The 20967-nt window shown below is 38.9% G+C and overlaps 1 protein-coding gene across 1 annotated transcript in view; it reads left to right on the forward strand.

Moving 5' to 3' along the window:
• plagl2 (pleiomorphic adenoma gene-like 2) overlaps nt 1–19820 on the forward strand; it is a 28796-nt gene extending 8976 nt beyond the window's left edge. The window contains exons 2-4 of the mRNA XM_079478869.1: nt 16293–16369; nt 16534–16952; nt 17774–19820. Coding sequence (XP_079334995.1) covers nt 16651–16952; nt 17774–19238 — 1767 coding nt within the window. The 5' untranslated portion in view covers nt 16293–16369; nt 16534–16650 and the 3' untranslated portion in view covers nt 19239–19820. The remainder of the gene's footprint in view (nt 1–16292; nt 16370–16533; nt 16953–17773) is intronic.
• The last annotated feature ends 1147 nt before the right edge of the window (nt 19821–20967 follow it).

Raw genomic sequence — 20967 nt, forward strand, 5'->3', positions numbered from 1 at the left:
TGCCCAAACACACTGCACAGAAATGCCCTGCTGCTTAAATGACACAAATACAAAAAAGATAGAAAAAAATAACTTCTGAATAGGTATTAGTTTGTCAGTAGTAAATTTGAACCCCTTTTAGAGTTAAAAGCTGCTGTAAGAAGTTTCATCTGTCCGTTCAGTTCCTGAAGGTCCAGCTCCTCGCAGCCTTACGTCCGTGTACAACAGCTGTGAATAAATATTAAAGTTGTCCTACAATACACAACCTGCTGTAACCTGCAGGTCTTTGGATGGACTCAAGTTCCTTCTGGTGCGTTGGGCAGTGTTGTAGTCGAGACCAGCTCATTCGAGTCCGAGTCAAGTCAGAGTCCAGAGTAGGTTGAGTTCGAGTCAAGACCGAGTCCACAGAGGGTCGAGTAGGACAAGAAATCTTCCAAGAATACGTTAAATGATTGGTGGAAACCATAAAACTGGCACAGAGCTCATAGTGTGTATTAAATATACCATAGCATGTACACAGTGTTTTATTTACTTGGACTGATATTAGTTTAAAAATATTATTAGTTGCAGGCTAAAAAGGCCACATAGTAAGCGTTGTAAAGGTAATTTAATTACAATTATGACTTCCCCCTGACCAAAGATATGTCCAAAAGACGTCTTTTCTGCATCTTTTGATGAAAGAAAGTTTTTTATTTTCTAAAGTTGGGGTTGTTCTCATGGAAATTGTCGGGTTGTGATAAAATGTATTAGTTTTAAACATTATTGATCGATTGATGACTGGTCTGAGTGCTCTGGCAAATCAATGCACAAATATTGAGAGAATATAAACAAACATATTTCACTGACATCAACACTCATCATAAAACCCTCAACAATGGTAAAAATAATTCAAATAAACAGATTAACTGCAATGCATGCTGGGAGTCATGTATGAGTTTTGTACTATGTTGATACCCAGCATGCATTGGAGAATGAATGCTGTCACCATTGTTGAGTTTCATATGCAGATTCGTGATGTCTTTGTGTATTAAAGTTGTTTAACAGATTGCGAAAATATAAAGTCCTAAAGAAATCACAGTATATCAAACTACAGATGCACAGAGCTGACACATAAATGAAACAAACCCAAATATTAACAGTGATCCAAACAATTTCTAGAAACTAGTCTGATAAACTTCAAATTTCAACCAGATTTTACTTCGCACAAGACAATCAGGAGACGCCATGAAAAGCCGTAGAAACAACTTTAATTCTTGGCCCATAAAGGGACGTCTTTTCAATGTATTTAATATTTTTGATGGGACTCGAGTGGACTCGGGCATAAGTCCAATTCCGAATGTTCGAGTACGAGTCGAGACCGAGTCAAAATGCAAACACGTCCAAGACAAGAACAAGACCATTAAAATAGGGTCTAACTCTGCTTCTGGGTCATGTCCAGGTAGTAAAAGTGTAAATCTCTCCACTCCATTCCTCAAAACCACACAGCAGAGATGCTTTCTTACTAAATGTCCAGAAGTTATGGCATATCTCATAGGACAGATACATTCTTTCACTCTACTAAATCCTCAAAACAAGCAATTCCATATTCATGGAGTTATGTGATGTTGGCAGGAAAAACTAAAACGTTGATAGATTCGTGCAAAACGAACTGCATGTCATTCTACAAGGTCCTAGACACATATTAACTTTACACAACTGTATCTCTGACTCTGAATGATTTGCTTCTGAAAGTTCACACACTGCTGAAGTGGAGAAAGTTGGATAATACACACATCACCTTTAAATGAAGTCTCAGAGCTTCATGTGTCAGGACTTCTTTTTGAAAACCAGTTTTGTGATTGCTTTGTTTTTCCATAAGGAGTTCTGTGCCTACACTTGTGCTTGTTCAGTGCATACTGTTAAGAATAGATTATGTTGGCACCTGTTGGCACTGGTTGTAACCTACAGGCTATTTGTTTAAGAATCAATCTCAATGAGTAAAATCTCATTACAGTAGATAGCATTTAACTATATTGGTTCATATCGGTCTCAGTTTTGCAAAGAACGTGTTATAGACTGCAGGTTGTACTTGACGTAGCACATGCACCGTTTTAGTTTCATTTCAGGTTTTGCTTATCTGGCTCAGCTCGTGACATTTTCAGTACAGTGCTCTTGGGATTGAGTCAAATATGTAACTAAAATGCAACAAGTGGACATTTGTTCAAATGAACAGATATAGTGTCAGATGTTTTGTCACAGAAAGAGCCATGTCATATGTCCGAGTGCAGTTTTGTTGGCTTGGATGTTATGATGGTTGCCGAGACGTTTTGAGTGCTTGCAGGCGCATTGCTATGTGGTTGCTCTGTTGCTCTTGGTCGTTGCTAGCTGGTTGACCAAGTCAGTAGAAGCCACCAGTAATTCCTTGTGATGTTCTACTTCCAATAATTTGTTTGTTTTTTGTTCCTTTAGGTGAAAAAAGCGCAGCACAAAATAATTAAATTATCAAAATATTCTCCTACCTATCCTTCAACCCATACAACAAGACTTTTCTCAAATACGACACACTGGACCGTTCACTGAATTCGCACTTCTATCGGCAGCAGGAGAAGCTTTTGTCTAACCACATTATGAAATTATACATTGCGCTATAATTTTGCAATGACGACACGTATTGGAGTGTGATTCTTTTTTTTCAACTCAAAGTGTCAGGATGAACCGTATTTACATCACACATTCACAAATTTTCAACAAGTAATGTAACATTTATATATTATATTTTACATAAAACACATTATAGACAACAGTTAAATATTCAAAGTGTGCCGATCTAGGTCAAACGCTCGATTTTTATGAGGAAAAGACGCTGAAGTGAGCACCATCTGCAGTAAATCTTCACATCCTGTGAACTTCGGGGTTTGACACGCGTTCAAAATTACCGCCAGACATAGTGATGCGTCAGCTGTGATTGTGAGAGACCATTAGTTCTTGAGTTTCTTGGGATCGATTGCGTCTTTACGTCGGCACTGAATGTGAAGTCTCATTTGGTTCTCGATTGCGTCACAATGTCTGAACGAACACTGACTACATGCTCTTCGTCTAAAGTTATCTTGGCTTCAATTCAGAAGGTTTGGAATGCAAGTTGTTTTTTAATATACTGTTTGTTGGTTAATTTATGCAATGGATACTTGTGACTGGGATTTCACTCGTGTGATACGTTTTGCATGATTGAGAAGCGTTTAGGTTTAAGGTGGGAGTTGGGTTAGGGGCTCCAAAATATTTTAAAACCATAAATATTAATGAAATGATTGATACTATAACAAATATGTAGAATTGAATGTATAAATAGTGCACGTCAATACATGTAACCATACGTCATAATAAGCTGCTGTTGCCAGAGGGCGCTTATCCTTAAGTAGCAACTGTTGGTGGCAATAAGGTGCTTGTACAAACAATCCATAGGTTCGTATTTTGGTGGACAGTGTCAGAATAGTATATTGCAAATGTGCACATCCCAATGGTTTGCAATAACATTGTCAGATATGGTTTTTATGTAATGCAACAGTAAAACAGGGCTGTTCATTTTGTGAGGTTGTAATTAGGCTTTTGTATGTTGGTTATAACATTTTAATTGTTTTAAACATATTTTTAGCGTGAAGCATTATTTTATTGTATTGCTGATTTAGCAAGTTATCGCATAATACATTTTTCTTTCATTGATTTTACTTATTTTACCGCTATAAAAATACTAGTCTAAAAATGATAGGAAAAGTGAAAGCACAGGTCTGCATTTGATGTACCAATTGAGTGAACTAATACATACATATATTTACCCGTACAAAAAGGATTTGCTAAGGACAAAACCAAAAAAACATTACAGTTCAAACGTGGCAGTGACCATACAGTACAGTAAACAGTATAGGTATGTTTTTTTCTTGCGAAACCATGGTTATATAAATATATTAATAAACGTGGGTATGCATAAGGGAAATAAAGAATGCGTATGCAAGCTTTTTATTCTTTAAAAATTGTGAAACCACTGAAAATGTCAGATCTAGAATGACAGAGACGTCTAGCAGACTACCATGTTTGCATGTGCACACAGTTATGAGTGTGTGTGTTACATGTTTGTGTGTTAGGCTGTGTATGGGTTAATGTTGGATTGAGCAGGACAGACTGTGGCAGCAGTTTGTTAACCATTTCACCATTCATCTGAAACCCAAACCCTTTCTGTACAGCAACCAAGCCAAACACGCGCGCACACACACACACACACACACACGCGCCCGCAGAGACTAACAGAAATATATTCTGACCCTCTGTGCCCTTTACACTCTTGTGCACACGCACACTTGACTTTTGCATCCCTAAGTTAGTCCTGTCTAAAAACCAATATGCAAAACCATTTTGTATTTTACTTGAATAGCATGTATACACCGGACATGACAGACGCAGCATCCAGTGTGGACAAAATGAAATAATATTATGGGTTCTAATGCGTCTGGTGTAGACACGGTGTAAAAGCAAATATCGTTTTTTTGTTGCTTTTCAATGTAATTAAAATGATATATTTCCAAATATCTTTTTAATGGCGCGGAAAGAAATTAAGAGACCATTTTCAGGTTTTCAGAATTTACTATTTATAAGCATATGTTTAGGTAAAATTATTATCTTTGTTTTATTCTATGAACTACTAACAAGGTTTCTCCCAAATTTCGAATAATCTTTCTATTTGCAGATAATGAACAGAAAAGATGCTCTGTATTTTTTCAGACCTCAAATACGGCAAAGAAAACACGTTCATATTCACCTTTAAGCAACATAACCAGAATATCTATAGGCCTGCACGTATTTAGGAAATGTTAAAACAATCTTTTTTGTGATAACCTCGTTTGTCTTGTCATGTTGTCAGTCTTTCACATTGCTGTTGGATTGATTGTGTTGAAATTCAATAGACACTGGACTGAAATTTGGAATGGTCTCTTAATTTTTTACCCGACTTTATATTTATTCATTTTTATATTGTAGTTATTTTTATGCAGATCTGTGTATGTGTTAAAGGTTTGCTTTGGGCTGTGAATAACCAAATGACATTAAAAGAATAAGTTACTTTACCAGTGAAAACATTTGTTCCCTATTGAACACGCTGTTGTATAATGGTATTGTCCTGTTCTTCAGAGACCCAATGCTGTTTATTGGTAAACCAACACTTATACCAAAACCTTATCGGTCTACCATTAGTCTATTAAGTTTTTGTTCTTAGTTTTACATGGAAACTAATTTATCTGCGCGCATACACACAATCCAGCATTTGTGGTGTTGATTGGTGGGTGTAGGTAGTGGGCTGGAAGACCACCCCAGGTTGGACAGCCATTGAAGTGAGAACAAGTGTTTTTAGCTCTGGGGAATGAGAGAATAGAGGAAGAGAGAGCGGCGTCTTAATGAATAACTGCTCTGCTGCGTCTTTCACCTCGTGGCCTACAGGGAGTCCTCCCCCCTGCCCGACACACACATCTCTCTCTTTCTCTACATGACCCTTTTTTCTTTCTCTTTATCCACACGCAGGATTTTCATCACACATCGGTACAGCGAACTCATGCACCAGAGCTTTGTTACCTACATCAAAACGCACGTCTTTGTGTGTGATCGAGGAGGGGAGCTGCAATGCGCAGTCGATCTCTCTCTGTCATTAGAGAAGCTGATGGCAAGTGAGATTCCAGAATACCACAGAAGGCTCCACCCCCCCGCATCACAATTCACGCTTGTTCTTCTCTGACAAGTCATCAAAAATCTGCAGATGCCTCTGGTGAAGCCTCTGACCCTGGATGTTGTGCTGCCTCAGTCGAAGGCTGTTTTTACAGTTCATCTGCGCAGTCAAGTCTGAATTTGCTTCTTCTGCCCCTACCTGTCCACATTTGTAATTTTCAAAACGTTCTAAAACTCACCAGACAACAGATTCAGTGTTGCACACATTTATCCAAAGCAACATCTTGTGCAGATATACATACATTTTTATAAATATGTCTGTTTCTTGGGGATTGAATCCTTAACCTCTGTGTTGCAAGCGCAACACTACTAATTGAGCTACATCATTGCCAGTTTGTTCGTCTGACATGGATCCTTTGCAAAAGATTTGTAGCAGAGAATTGCATACTAAAACTAGAGCCCTAGGGGGAGCCGCAGAGATGACGTGATTTTGTAGACCAGCCCGGATGTTAGTGCTACATTTGTGGCCGACATACTATCGGCAGTGGTCAAATGTGTTCCCTGGTAAGTCATTTACTCTGTGAATGAATCCGCATCTACGTTTTAAAGAGTACATATTACGAGATCATGTAAATTACATTTCATGCAGTGTGTAATGTTGCCGTGTGTAAATGTAAGAAGTCTGCCAAATTGTAAAGCTGAAGGTGAATGAGTATCAAAGTTATTGGCTTGGAAAAAACGGAGTCGACTCTGAATCATGCAGACGAGTCGTGCCCTAGATTCGCAAACCGCTGCAGTTTACACAACATGTCCAGAGTTTAACAGGCTGTGTGTCAGTAATAATGGTCCGGTGGGAAACGCCGCGCTCCGTGTGTACTGTAGTTAAAAGGATAAACAATCTTTGAGGCAATTTTTCAATTTTTTATTCGAATTACTCAGGGAATCGTTCCAGCCCTATATTAGATGGAAGATTCGCCAAACGAATAATTTGAGAGTCAGCGAAGATGTAATGTAAGAAAAACTGCCTATTATAACAAAATAATAGTATCTGCACCTTGTCTGTACGTAAACTTGTTGTTGGATACTACATAAACCACAATAGGAACTTAAAAATCAAGAGATTTGAGCCCATGTTGCATTATTTGTGAGGTTTATATGCGCAATGACGTCTAACATCCCCACCAAAGGTTGTAGTCCCTTTTAGAAACTTGTTAGCGGACTCCGTTTTTAAGACACAATAAGGCTGTAAAAAAATCACAAGCGGGTTATAATTTATGTGTCATAGAATAAAACGTGTCAATATTTAGAAGTTTTGTTTTTACGACAGACCTTACCCTATTTAACAAAATCCCATAGACTTTAGAGCGATGGAACCGGAAGTCCTAAAATGCTAACATGTTTCCGGGGTTTGTATAAAAATACGTCATCTCTGCGGCTCCCAGTATGGACGGGCTTAGTTTTCATGGAGGAGTTTTACAGATGTAGTTTGGCTTTTGTAGATTTGTTGGTGGTGCTTGAGGAGATTCCCCACCTTTCACGTAAAGCGCTTTTAGTACACAGAAAAGCGCTATATAGATATAACGAATGATTATTATTTTTTTTTTAAACAATCTTTGTAAAAATTGTTTTGAAACGACATTCAAACGTTTTTGTTTTGTGCCAAATGTGATGCTTGCATCCAGAACATGCCCAGGTGTTCAGAACAAACATCGCCTTTAATAATAAGATCTTTGTCCCATCTTAATCAGTGTATAAAATCACACACGTCGGGTGACAAGAATTTTAACTCAAACTCAGAAAACTAGTCCCTTCTGAAAAGAGTTTAAGACTACAACTATTGATTTAAAAGCATTTGTGTAAAATCTCCCTTTGGCCTTTGTTAGATATGTTCATTTTCATGCCTAAATGTATTTTTTCCGATTCTCACTGTCCCACACTTACGCAAACATACACGTCTCCCTCTACCCTTGCCGCGGCTGTCATTTCTCTGAGGGAACGTCCGGCAGTGAGATGCTGAACCTGATCACGTTTCAAAAGAAATGAGAGGAATGCGTTCTGCCCGGCGACCATTTTCAGACCCTGTTTATGCAGGAATGTTATTTTTACAATTTTCGCTCTCCCCTCCTCCTCTCCACCTCTCCTCTACTGCACATCCTTCTAAATACAGACGGGCCAGAGGAGTGAGAGCTGCTGTAAACAAAAAATAAGCAAACTTTGGATCTGGTTGACGGACAGGATGAGACAGTGGGGTCTATTGAAACGTGCGGCTGTGATCTGTAAACAAAAGGGCAGACGGGACAATGACTGTTGTTTTAAGGGTTGCTGACGAAGCCTAACTTAGAGATTGTTTTGTTGCTGACTGCGTATGAAAGGGAACGGGAATGAAGTTGTTGAAGATAGAGGTAGAGAGAATAGTTTGTTTGTCATTGAAAGGAAATCAAAACATTTTTCGGTTAGGGATTTATGGGTTTGGACGTTTTTTGCAAAATAATCTGTTTTACTTTTAGCTTATAACTTATAAAGTAAAATGCATAATTAAGTGGTGAGAGTTTATGACTATATAAAAATTGCCTTTCGTATTAGACGTTTCCAACAAAAGATATTTTAAGTGAATTGTAAATAAAACGTATTGTCTTTTTTCCATCCAGCAGCAGGTTTTTGAGTTAAAATGTATATTTATTTATACATTAGCCCTGCGATGAGGCAAAAGTAGATTTTTAACTAGACTTACCATATTTACATGACACAAATGTAATTAGTTTTAAGTTTAAGTAGCACATACACAGTCCTGTAGTCTACTTTAAAAAGGCCATTGCACATTGAGTCCGAAATTTGCTTCTGAAATTTCCACACGTTAAAAAGTAAATACGACCTCACATTGTGTCAATAACATATACACACTGCCTCCTATATTTTCGTCCGTCATAAAATAATTCGGACTGGGTTTGATTTTCCACGTTTTTCGCATCCGTAGCAAGCATTTTTTGAGGCGTTTTAACAATTCAGAGTCACTGCCAAATACGTAAAAACGCATGCGAAGATTTCGGACAATATGTGCAAGGACCTTAAGACTTAAGATCTATTTATCCTTCATTCTCAATCTAGCCTTGTATATTTCATTGATTAAATATGATGCTTCTTGAGAATGCGAGTAACCTTTTGGAACTCTATTGTTAGCGAGCCTTCAACCACATAGTGTAGGCTACATAACACGTATGCACATTAAATGTGGGTCGGACTCTGTTTATACTTGGAATGAAGATGCGTTTTGGTCGATCTTTCTATGAAATGGACGAAATAAGTGCACACAATTTACAAATGAATTCAACCGGGGCATAAACATACAGAGAGAAGCAGGGTTTATTTTCTGCTCTGACAGCCACGAGACACGCTGAACACTGTTAGAAATCTGAAATGAAGAAAAAACATCCTGCTTGCTTGGTAAGTTTTTCGTCATTAAACCAAACTTTTAAATCTTAAGCCAATGTTTAAATCCTGACTTGTTGTTTCTCCTTGTTTACGCATTATGTCCGTATTCGATCTTTTTCGGCTGTTTAAACACATTCGACCACAAGAGCCTCTACTTCGCTGTCAGGGTAGAAAAAGGCTAAAAGCTAAATATAACTAAAAACGCAGTTATGAGCCGCAGGCTGTGTAATAGGCCTATGAGTGAATTTCTTTAATTTGTGTTTTAACTTAAATTACGACCATTTGACTGCCAACAAACATAAACAAAAAGCATGCATCAGAACAGTCTGAGAAGGTGCTTAAAAGTTTGGAGCAATGTATTATTACTACGAATTAGACTGCTATCTTGTACCCGCAATAAACACGCAAACGTTCTCCATCAAGTGCACCAATTTGAAAAGACGTGTCTTCAATAAATGTTTAGTTTAAACAATATTCTGTATCACTTCTTATCACTTAATTAGATTTCATGAGATAAAGGTGGGGAAAAAAATCGTCCAAACATATCGGCCATATGTTGAATTCTAAAAATCAACATCAGCCAGAGAAAAACCCATATCGTTCGGTCTCTGTACTGGGTTTGAGAAATTTCAATGTCAAAGACTAAAAGACTGACTTCGTAATGTAGACACTAAATGTTGATCTAATAGCGATAAATAGTTGAGAGAAAGGATGCTGTAGGTTATAGGGAAAAGGAGACAGAGAGTGAGGAAGAGAGAGAGTGAGTTGGCATTGTGCCGATTGGCAGGATGCCTCATCCTCTGTGTCACCAGCAGGACTCCCTGCCAGAAGGGGTTTCCCCTGACTCACCTCAACACACACACACACACACACACACATTCACAGTTGCATCAACTTAAACCTACAATGTAAAGCCATTCGGATCAGCTGTAGATAATAACAGACAGATGCACAACTGTTTTTTTACGGACCGAACAGTCTGATCTTTAACCTCTTATCTGTGTCCAACAAACGTCCCAGTACCTGTTGATTTGCATTTGTATGGACGTTCTCACTGTTTCAACATCTTAGATATGTTTGATTCATAGAAGGAAAACCCCCGAAATCAGATCGATGTCTCTCACTGTTGTCTTGTTCCCAAAGCTTCTGTGCACTAAATGGTCAGTAGTTTAAACAACCGGAATAATTTCATTGGAGTTTGTTTTTATTATGTTTCTTTTATTGTGTTCTGAATTATGACAGAACGTTTGAGTGGAGGATGATGATAAGTCGTTTCCAGTCATGCCACACGATGTAATATAGTACCTGTAATAGCTATAAAGTAAAGCACCGGTTTAACAAAAAAAACTGTGAATATCACTACACAGCGCATTTAGAGGCTCACTGTTAACAATAGTGTCATTTTTTAACTGTGAATAGTTTAGGTGAACAAATTCACTCTCTGCTTTCCCCCGGTCTGATCTCTCATCATTTCCTATTATAACACATGACAATGTAGTATATTATTATATTTTATATTTAAGGAAAGTGACCTTAGATATTTAGATTAGTTCTATTAAAGTAAACGTAAGAAGAAAAAAGTCATTTATTTTTCTTAAATCATTTGCAGATTTTCTGCCTGTTTTAAACATAAAAATACTTCATTTTTACACATTCTTTCTTAAACCAAGCCTACATATCTCAGGTCACTTTCTTTGTCAAGCAAATGTATCTTGGATCAAGAATGTTTAGATATTTATATTATAAAACAAGACAAAAATGCTTCTTAAGAATTTCTTTTTTTTGGCGTTTTGGAGACCTGAAAATGCAAACTTTTAAAAGCGGATTTCACCGCTTTACTTTTTTAAACCAACACTTTTATCGTTTTCATGTTAACTTCACAAAACTCTTTGTAACATAATATACACGTTTATATGATGCGTGAGTGCAACCAGAACAACAATGGCGGCGTACAGCACAGCACTACGCATCACTACAACCAGTACAATCATCAGGCTTTGACAATTACAACAAAAAATTACAATGAATTTATTCAATGTATAAAATATAGATGCATTAAGAAAGCGATTGAACCCTTAGCGATTGAATAGAGTCAAACACGCACCAATCGAATCTGTTGTGATAATGGACCAAACATAGATGAGATGAGCCGCCCGGCTCTAACGGTCAACCACTGCCGACTAAGTTTAGCCCTGTTTCCCTGTCTTTTCGCCTGGGCTGGCAGATGTGTTTAATGTGGAGGGGGACGGGGTGGGTGCAGATTGCGGCCACATCCCGTGTTAGTAGCCGGAGCCAGGCCTGTGTAACTGTCATGGATTTGAGGGTTTGGCATAGCTCTCTGTGTCAGTGTAGGGGTGTGATAGTGGTAGGCTTGACGGTGGTTGAGCGTGGTGGGCCTTCCGCACTCTGTACGCTGCAAACGGACATTGTGAGAGGAAGTGAAACCCATCTGTCACTCCAAACACGATCGGGGGGGGGGGGGGGGTCAAAAGAGTGTGAATCGGAAAGTTGAATGGCTGAGAGCATACTAACAGTGCACTTGAACTGGGCTACTGTTGGGTCCGAAATAACTCTTACAAGGCAGTGCATTGTGGTTCTCTGCAGCCCTCAGGTTAAAAGTCGTCATTGTTTGTGTTTAAGCTCCTGAACGCAAAGATAAGATACACACACACTCTCTTGATCTCCTGCAGGTCTCATATCTGGAATCTCCTGTTGCACTTGCCCCCCTTCCCCTGCCTGTCATCCCTGGTCAATGTGGCCAGTAAAGCATGACTAGTCACACTGTGGAGCCTGTGTAACCATCACTGACCAGTAGCTCCTCCCTCGCTTTCATTTTTCTCCTTCCTCCCTCGAATTCATTTCCGTCTCGAACTCCTCGTGCCATCTGTTGCTTTGCTTAACCCACACGCATTTGTAATCTCGCTCATCTCCTCTCACGTTCTCACATGGCTCTCCTCGCTCCAGCCCGGCTGTTGTCACTTTAGCTCAGTGCGGTGAACTCGGGGCTATTTTTGGTAGCTGAACTTCTTTTCCGGAACAGGTTATCAGCGGTGTGGTTCTCTGTTCATAAAACCCTCGTGGACATGATACACGCTATGACAATCTGGACACTAGGTTCTGCACGTGCATTTGCTGACTCAAACGTTCTAGTAAAGTTACAGTGAGGTTTTTTGATGGGTTTAATGTGTGTTTGCTAATGTTTGTGTGTGTCATGCACGTTACAAACAAGGGTAAAGTTTCAGCGGTGCATGTGGCTGTTTAGTTTTATAATATAAACTGACTTTATGCGTCAAAAATGTTTTTCGGGAGTTTAACGAATCTTATAATGCAATGATGACTACATTCTGGTTTATGTTGACAGGAGAGCTTTGTTGTGCAGATTTTGTCGTGTTTGTAAGTCCCTCCCACCTGGTGGAAGATGACCATAAATGCACCTTTGGATGAGCTCTCTGATTGGATAATGTTTTTGCAACATTTGCTTTTTTACACTGCATTCAATGACAAGGCAGTCATAACTTCACCTGTGTATAACATCATAGTTAGTTCTGCAGTTCACTCTTGTTGCAGATTTAATTTCAAGGGATCGTGATTTTTGTCTGCTTGACTTCTCTTTTAATATTGCTTACAAATTCAAAAGGTTACAGTATAAGTAACTTTGCAACTACAAGTCCACCATCTCTTAATGATTATCATCTACATGACAAACTAACTATTATAGGAGTGTTACTATACTGTTAGGTTAAGGTTAGGTATGGACAGTTTCATCGGATGCATGTGCTGGCTGCTAGTTAACTATCGATCTGTGTTTGCTTATAATATAACAATTTATTTAAATATTTTATTTATATATTTTATTGTATATGAATTGTATTAAATTACTTACTACTCAACCGTTGATTCATTGCGAAGGTCTACCGGGAGTGAAGTTTGGTCCACATAATGTTTGTTTAAGTTGTTTCCGCTGAAACCTTATATATGGTAAGGGTTAGGAGAATAAGTTGACATGTAGTTGCAAAGTTTAATAGTAAAGGGTTTGCAGATATTAGAGAAAAAGTAAAAAAATACATAAAGAAATTATGTATAAATTCTGAAATATTGGAAAGTGGATTTTCAAAAAAGTGCTAATGAATAAATGTAAAAGAATTGTGTCTATGGCCAGAATCTACTTAGGCTAATGTTTTATAATACATAAATTAATAATTATAAAGAATAAAATATCACCTGTCATAGAATAGAAGAATAGAAAATATAACGCATATCATTAATAAAAATAATATGATATATAAAATAAAATGGAATATGAAAAAACACAAAAGCAACATTTTGCAGCTTTTTAGCAGTCAATATATGGATGTTATGACCTTTTTATAGTTTTATAGTAAATCTGCAGACCCATAAGGATTAGAATCAGGCACATTGCCTTTATCTTCATGTGTCTTTGGCCTTGAATTAGCTCTTCCCCACTTCGTTCTTTAGGACAGAAGGGGTTAAACCTGCACACAGGAGGAATCATGGTGTACACTGTGACCTTTGACCGCCGGGCCAGAGGAATGTGAAAACCCTTTAATCTCAAAACAAAACATCAGACACAGTCGCACAGGCAATATGCATGGCCAGTTCCTCCTCCTGTGCAGCATTTAGCAGCATATTTTGTGTGGCCTTCTGAAGGCGTGTATAAACCCACCACCTCCATTAACTGATCCGTCGGGCTGCTCTACACTGAAGTGAAAGTGGCGCACAGGTGGATTGTTGCAGATTTTCATATAAAAAATAATGATCACTTTTTGTTGCTGAAAATGGATACTGTTGTTATTTCCTCTTCTTTGCACACTTTACGAATGAAATCTTTGCAGAACTGTATACATAAAACCGCTGGTTCCTGTTACAGGGATAAGAGTAGCATAAAGATGCTTTAGAATTCTCCGTTTCACAGGTTTAGAACTACATGGCATGAATTAATGTTTACATTATAGGATTTAATTTTTGGGTTAACTCTTTTTTTGCATTCCTTTGAAAGTTATTCAGAATGAGTTAAATGTGGTAAATGCGTAGAGGGGAAGTACAGTTGTTTTTGGAGTGTTAGTATGGCTACAGCACGTTAAACGCGGCGGTCGCCGGCGTGACGGATGGGATGTATGTGCTCATGTGGAATGTGTGCAGTGAACAAACATCACAATGGAGCAGGGCTCCCTGGAGTAGCTGAATGGAGTGTTGTCACCCCCCTGCACCCACCCTGCTGCGTGACGACTGCGGTAGTACCGCACAGCTGTCACTTCCTCTTATTCACATACATATGGATAATCACGCGCACACACAATTATACCACGCAGAATAGACCACGCATAATTAGACCCCATTTACACCTGGTGTTAAGCTCAGTCTTGAATGATTTGATCACAAAATACTGTTGTGAACAGGGTCTTAATCGTTTTGTGATCGGAGCATTTAAACCACACTTGGAACTTTTGCCCTGAACACCTATTCAAGTATTGGACTTAAATACATAACAGCCTTATGAAAATCATTTCTATTAAATAAATTGGATATAAATGGACAGTAATCCATACGGATACCGTAATGATATATTGTGTCACAATAAAAAAAAATGCATGTATTGTAAAGCTATGCTGATTTCGTACAATATGACGTAATCCAATTGGTTGAGCTGCTTACACGTGACCTGCATCAATGTGTTATGTTTTTTTCTTGTGTGCTTTTACTGCATTAAGAAGTTCTCTCTTTCGGTTTTCCTTCCTAAATAATTTCTTAATTTTATGTTAAAATTGTGACAGACCTATTAAAATGTACAATTATTAATTAATAATTAAATAAAATACTAATGAATACAAATATTAATTATTATATATATATACACAATTTATCATTTATATACAGAAGGCTCACTTGATCCTTGATTGTCGTCAATTGTATACAAATTCTAAATCTTTTGTTAAATCGTTATGTCTTTTTTATTGTAATTTATTTTATATGAATTTCTATTATTATTAAAATAAGTGTGTTCAATGGTTTACATTGAACATGGTCTTGTGTTTAGGAACAGCAGTACAGACCACAGGAGAATGTAAAATTGCAAATGGCTACGTATCATGAGATCAACCTGAAAACCATTGATTCAATAATGTAAAGGCAATTGTCAATATTGACTCATCTCACCATAGGGTGATGTAATGTACTTGTTTTTCCAATTTGACATTTTTATTATTTTCCATAACCAGAGGCAGCGTTGTGTCTGTTGTTTGTTTTAGTATTACACATAATGCATTACAACAATAGGCAAAATGAGAGAAGGTTCTTTCTTAGTGTGATACAATCAGAAATGCATAATTTGCTTAAATGTTCACACACCTGTGAAATGCCAACTACTGTCAATGCTCAGTTTGTCAGCAGTTTTGTGCGTTACTGCCCTCTAGCTAGCATAATGACAAAGTGAGTTAGAGCGGTTATAGGATATACCCAGAGGCAAATCTAGACTGTTGAAGTGAGTTTCCAATCATATAATGCTTCATTGTTAGGCCTGGCAAAGTTATTACTTTGAGTTCCTCAAATGTATTTGGACCTTTTGAATGAACAAAAACAAGAACAAACCAGATTTACATAATTAAGTATTATAATAAGTAATAAACGAATACATTAGATGAATAATTTTAATTTATATTTTTAATAAAAATACTATTGCTCAATGTTACACAGCCCTCTGGAATTCTTGATTGTGATTGGCCAGTGGCGACATTCCTAACTTATTTTATTTAAAAACATTACGCATTAATAACTTATATGAGATTAAATCGACAAAATATTAAATCAAGCTGCATGTATGTCTTGATAGAACAACTGAAAATAAGCTTTGTATTTGCTACAAGTAAACTAACAAAAAATGTCCAATCTTTCATGTTTAATTCCGTGTCAAATTTACTCAAATAGCTGGTATGGTATATGCTGGTATATGCTTTGTGTCAGGGTTTATTTTGCAATACCAACCTGCTGGAGTTATATTATCCCTTATTTAACTTGCATGTATCTATCTGCCAGCTCACCGGACTTTTACAAGCCATAAAAAATGTGTCAAGTTAAATATTAACAGTATATATATTAATATAATATATAATAATGTATAAATATTTTAGTATATTTTTATATATTAGAATACTTTAAACAAACACTCTGTCTGGTTTGTTTTGAAGGATGAAGACGATGATGAGCACTATTGCCGCCTACTGGGCCCCAATCATGGCAGGTGGGACCGGATAAGAGCGTAAAGGTAAAGGAACATTTCTTTTGGGAGACACGTTTTCAGCACGTAAGAGGGTAAGCATTGTGTTCAGCTGAATCCCTGTGTACCACAACAAAACAACAAGCATATCACAACCTTCAATAAGTGTGTAACGTACCTTGTTATAATAAACTTAATTTTCTTGGTCACAGATTGCGGATGACCTAGGAGCCTTAACCCCCTCAAACTCCGCCGCGATATCGAACGGGAGCCTAGAAGGCAGGGCAGCCACGGCCGCGTTTCAATGGCAACGCCTCCCTAGGGCTGCCATGGCAGCAGCCGCAGCCGATGCCCCACACCACATTGCCACACTGACGCTGGAGGACGAGGATCGACGAACCGCCACCAAAGTGTTTGGAGGTCCCACTGCAGGGAGGACGGACAGAGAGTTAGAGACTGAGAGAGAGAGGGAAGGGAGAGGCAGTGGGAACGAGTGTTTGGTGTGCGGTACCCTCTTCAGTTCGAAGGATAAGCTTCGACTTCACTCTTTCTGTCACACAGGAGAGAAACCTTTCCACTGTTCTCAGCCTCACTGTCTCAAGGCTTTCAGTTCCAAATATAAACTCTTTAGGTAGGTCACACGTAACAGCTGCTGTTTGACTGCATATACAAGTTGCAAATTAAGTAATGAACTATTTCATACTAATTCTTCTAGAGTCCCCTATCACATCCCAGAGAACAGGTTGTTCATTAAAGCTGCAATCTGTAACTTTTGACTCTATCGCCATCTCTGTTTGAGAATGATTTTACAGGTTGCTTTACATATTTTGTGTTTGTGTGTTTAAAAATAACTTAAATTGCTTTCAAAATCCAACCCTGAGTTTTAATGTAAGTGCTTAAGAACTACTTTTTGATTAAAAAAAGTTACAGATTGAGGCTTTAATGTCTTTCTCCCAAAATGTTTTCCCTGAAATATTAAGAATAGTTAGTAATTTGTTGATGCATTAAACATATAGGTGTGATTTTGTGGACAGGAATTAGCTGACAGGACTATGCACTAGTTAAATTAAGCAGGTTTTACAAAAACATTACTTGTGTACATCACAAAACAACGGCACTGATGTATTTTAACATAACATTTATTTTAGTCTAGGACTAGTCCTAATCCCTGACAAGTAAACTGCCCATAAAGATACAAATGAATGTGGATAAATTGAAAAAATAGATGTCTTTGCAGTTTTATTTGGTATCTTTATATTAAGATATCTGGTATTTGATTAGAACTATAAATACATATTTTGGTCTTGAGAGAAAACCTGACAAGCAGGAGATGTCAATATTTGGTATCCGTTTTGACAAGTGACAATTGTAAAATTGTCAAGAATTGACCATTTCAAGAGATTTGAAGTTTGGCTTTTGTCAGTAAAAATGCTGTCATTGTCTCTCTTGTAGGCATATGGCCACACACTCCCCGCAGAAAACTCACCAGTGCTCATTTTGCGAGAAGATGTTTCACCGTAAAGATCACCTTAAAAACCACCTGCAGACTCACGACCCCAACAAAGAGGCCTTTAAGTGTGAAGAGTGTGGCAAACACTATAACACAAAGCTGGGATACAAGCGGCATATGGCCATGCACTCAGCCACCGCCGGCGATCTTACCTGTAAGGTTTGCTTGCAAAGCTACGAGAGCACGCCCGCACTCCTGGAGCACCTGAAGAGCCACTCGGGCAAATCTTCGGGCGGCACCAAGGAAAAAAAACACCCCTGCGACCATTGCGATCGACGCTTCTATACGCGAAAGGATGTTCGTCGACACATGGTGGTACACACGGGCCGCAAAGACTTCCTGTGTCAGTACTGCGCCCAGCGCTTTGGGCGGAAGGACCATCTGACGCGGCACGTCAAGAAGAGCCACTCGCAGGAGCTGCTGAAGATCAAGACGGAACCGCCGGATATGTTGGGTTTCCTTGGGTCCAGTTCGCCGACTTGTGCTGTGAAAGAAGAAATAAGTCCTATGATGTGTAGTATGGGACCTACCAAGGACTCGATGATGGCGAAGCCTTTTCCCGGCGCCACCCCTTTTCCGATGAGCATGTACAACCCGCATCATCTCCAAGCCATGTCCAATCCAACTGTGGGTCACCATCATTCACTCGTTCCTGGGTCTTTATCCACGGCCATGGGGATGGGCTGCCATATGGAACCTCCTTCATCACTGCACCACCATCACCCACACCATCATCACCATCACCACCCTCACCATCATCACCACTCCTCACCATCACACCAGCAGCAGCCTTCCCTACAAAACCAGCAACAACAACACCTGCCGCCCAAGTACCAGCTCGGATCTACCTCATACCTGCTGGATAAGCCCCTGAAGGTGGAGATGGAGAGTTTCTTAATGGATCTACAGAGTGGGCTCCCCGTTCCCCCACCTTCCTCAGCTGACCCCCACTCCAGAGCTTCGCCCAACAAGGAGGGCTTGGAACCTCCGCCGGGATTGTCGGATGACCTTTGCGGGGACCCCCTCATGTCCAAGAGCCCCGCGGTCATTGCTGAGTCTTTGTGTGCTGCTAACATGGACTTCTCCCATCTGCTGGGCTTTCTTCCACTCAATCTGCCGCCCTACAGCGCCCCCATGAGTTCAGGGGGACTGGTCATGGGTTACTCCACCTCCTCGACTGTTTCTTCTTCGTCTTCCTCATCGTCGTCAGCATCTTCGCATGCTGCCGAACCACACGCTGCCACGATCACAGCTGCGGTGCCTCTTACCTCGTTGCAACCTCAACCTCAGAGCCAACCAGGCTCCGGTGGGGGTCTCGGTCTTGGGCCTCTTCACCCGCTCCCACCAGTATTCAGCTCTAGCCTCAATACGACAACTCTGCCTCGCTTTCACCAGGCTTTTCAATGAGGTTTCTCACCCCAGCCTGGCCTGCTGAGGGGCTCGGGCTGAGGTGCCTTTAGTGCTCCCCCTAGGGAGGTGGGAAGGTAGAACACTTGAACACGTAGAAGCCTTAACAAAAGCACACATGAGCTTTTTTATGAGAAAAATAAGCATAGGAAATATTACAGAGGTTTTATTTAGGCTGTCTGAATTTTAGCTATGACTTTTTCTAAATACCCAGTTGTGAACCTCTCCCACCATCCCCTCTCCTACAATTTAGTAGATAGGTGGCAGCATCAGTAGGCCTTGTGGCATGGTACTGCATACTTTATAAAGTAATGATACTATTAGAAGTTGGAAAGGATTATTGTAGAAAAGATGATCTGTCTTTGAGACTCTGAAAGATTAGTTTGAAGTGATATAAGAATTTCTTTTTCTTGCTATATTGTCTCTATTCTACTTAGTGTAAAACAGGTAATAGTTGTTCGCCCTAAACTAAAACCGTCTTTATTGCCAGGTGTGGAAGAATTAGTGAAGGAATTACGGAGTGAACGGAGTCTGAAATTTAATTCGTTCTGGCTAAAAGGAACAAAATATTAAATCAGTTAAAAGACTAAAAAAGCTGAAAGAAAAACAACTTAAACCAGCACAGTGTGGTTTGCTGGTTCAGGCTAGTCTGTTGGCTGTTTTCAAATATATTTTATCAATTTTCAGGTGCTCAGGCTTGAAGACCATCTTAAACTAGTTTAAACAGACCAGAAGGTTAGTTTAAGCTGGGCTTTCTTCAAGCGAGTAAGTCATCATCTCAAAGGATTTTGTAAAACTTTAAAGCAGCTACATATCAAATAGTAGATTGATCATCTTAAAAAGATCATCTTAAAAAGTGTTCTTCCAGCTCTTCCTGTTTACTTTTGTATGGAAACACTATCTGAGGGAGAATCAGAGAGACAAGAACAGGCAGAACACTGCACAATTTGATCATTTGGTACAATGTGACCACTGACAGAACTAAAACAAATTTGACAGGTTTCCTTGTTTCCTCTAAATAAGCACTTTGTTTACAGCAGAAGGCACTTGACTTTTTTGGGTCACCACGGTGACCCGCTGAGATCCCCTCCCTTTACCAACTCTAGCTTCATGCTCCTGAAAAGAGACATTAGACACAGACACACAGGCACAAGTGTAAACAACTGACTCAAACAAGATACTTTACCGTATCAAGGTGCGTTTTACTCCTTCCAGCACTAATTTTTTTACGTCTCCCTGGAAACGATGTCACTTCCACATCCTGCCCACCAGATCACAACATATATTTTAAAAACACAAAGTATATATATTGTATTTTAGGAGGGTTTTTATTTGAGAGAGAGAGAGAGACATACATTGTTATGATAGCCCTGGTATATGTGAATGAAAAAAGACACAACAAAAACAAGATTTTTTTGCAGTGTACGAAGTACCACATCAAAAATATATATCATACGTGCTTTTTGTCAGTACATTTTGTAATTTAGATAGTTGTATCAAAATTGCTGATAGATTATTTTTAAATGTCTAGCAGGTTTACATGATCGTGTATCTTGCAAAATATTGATCAAAAATGGATGAAGTATTAGCTTTTCCCTATAGCTTTCTCTCTACCTTGTTTTCCCATGTGAGTCAAAGATAATGATTTATGTGGAATTTTACCGAAATATAATAGGACTAATAGTGGCATAATCCAGTAGAAAGGACTAGATATTAATCTTTAGAACAT

This window comes from Barbatula barbatula (assembly GCF_947034865.1).
Source record: "Barbatula barbatula genome assembly, chromosome: 17".
Taxonomy (NCBI): domain Eukaryota; kingdom Metazoa; phylum Chordata; class Actinopteri; order Cypriniformes; family Nemacheilidae; genus Barbatula; species Barbatula barbatula.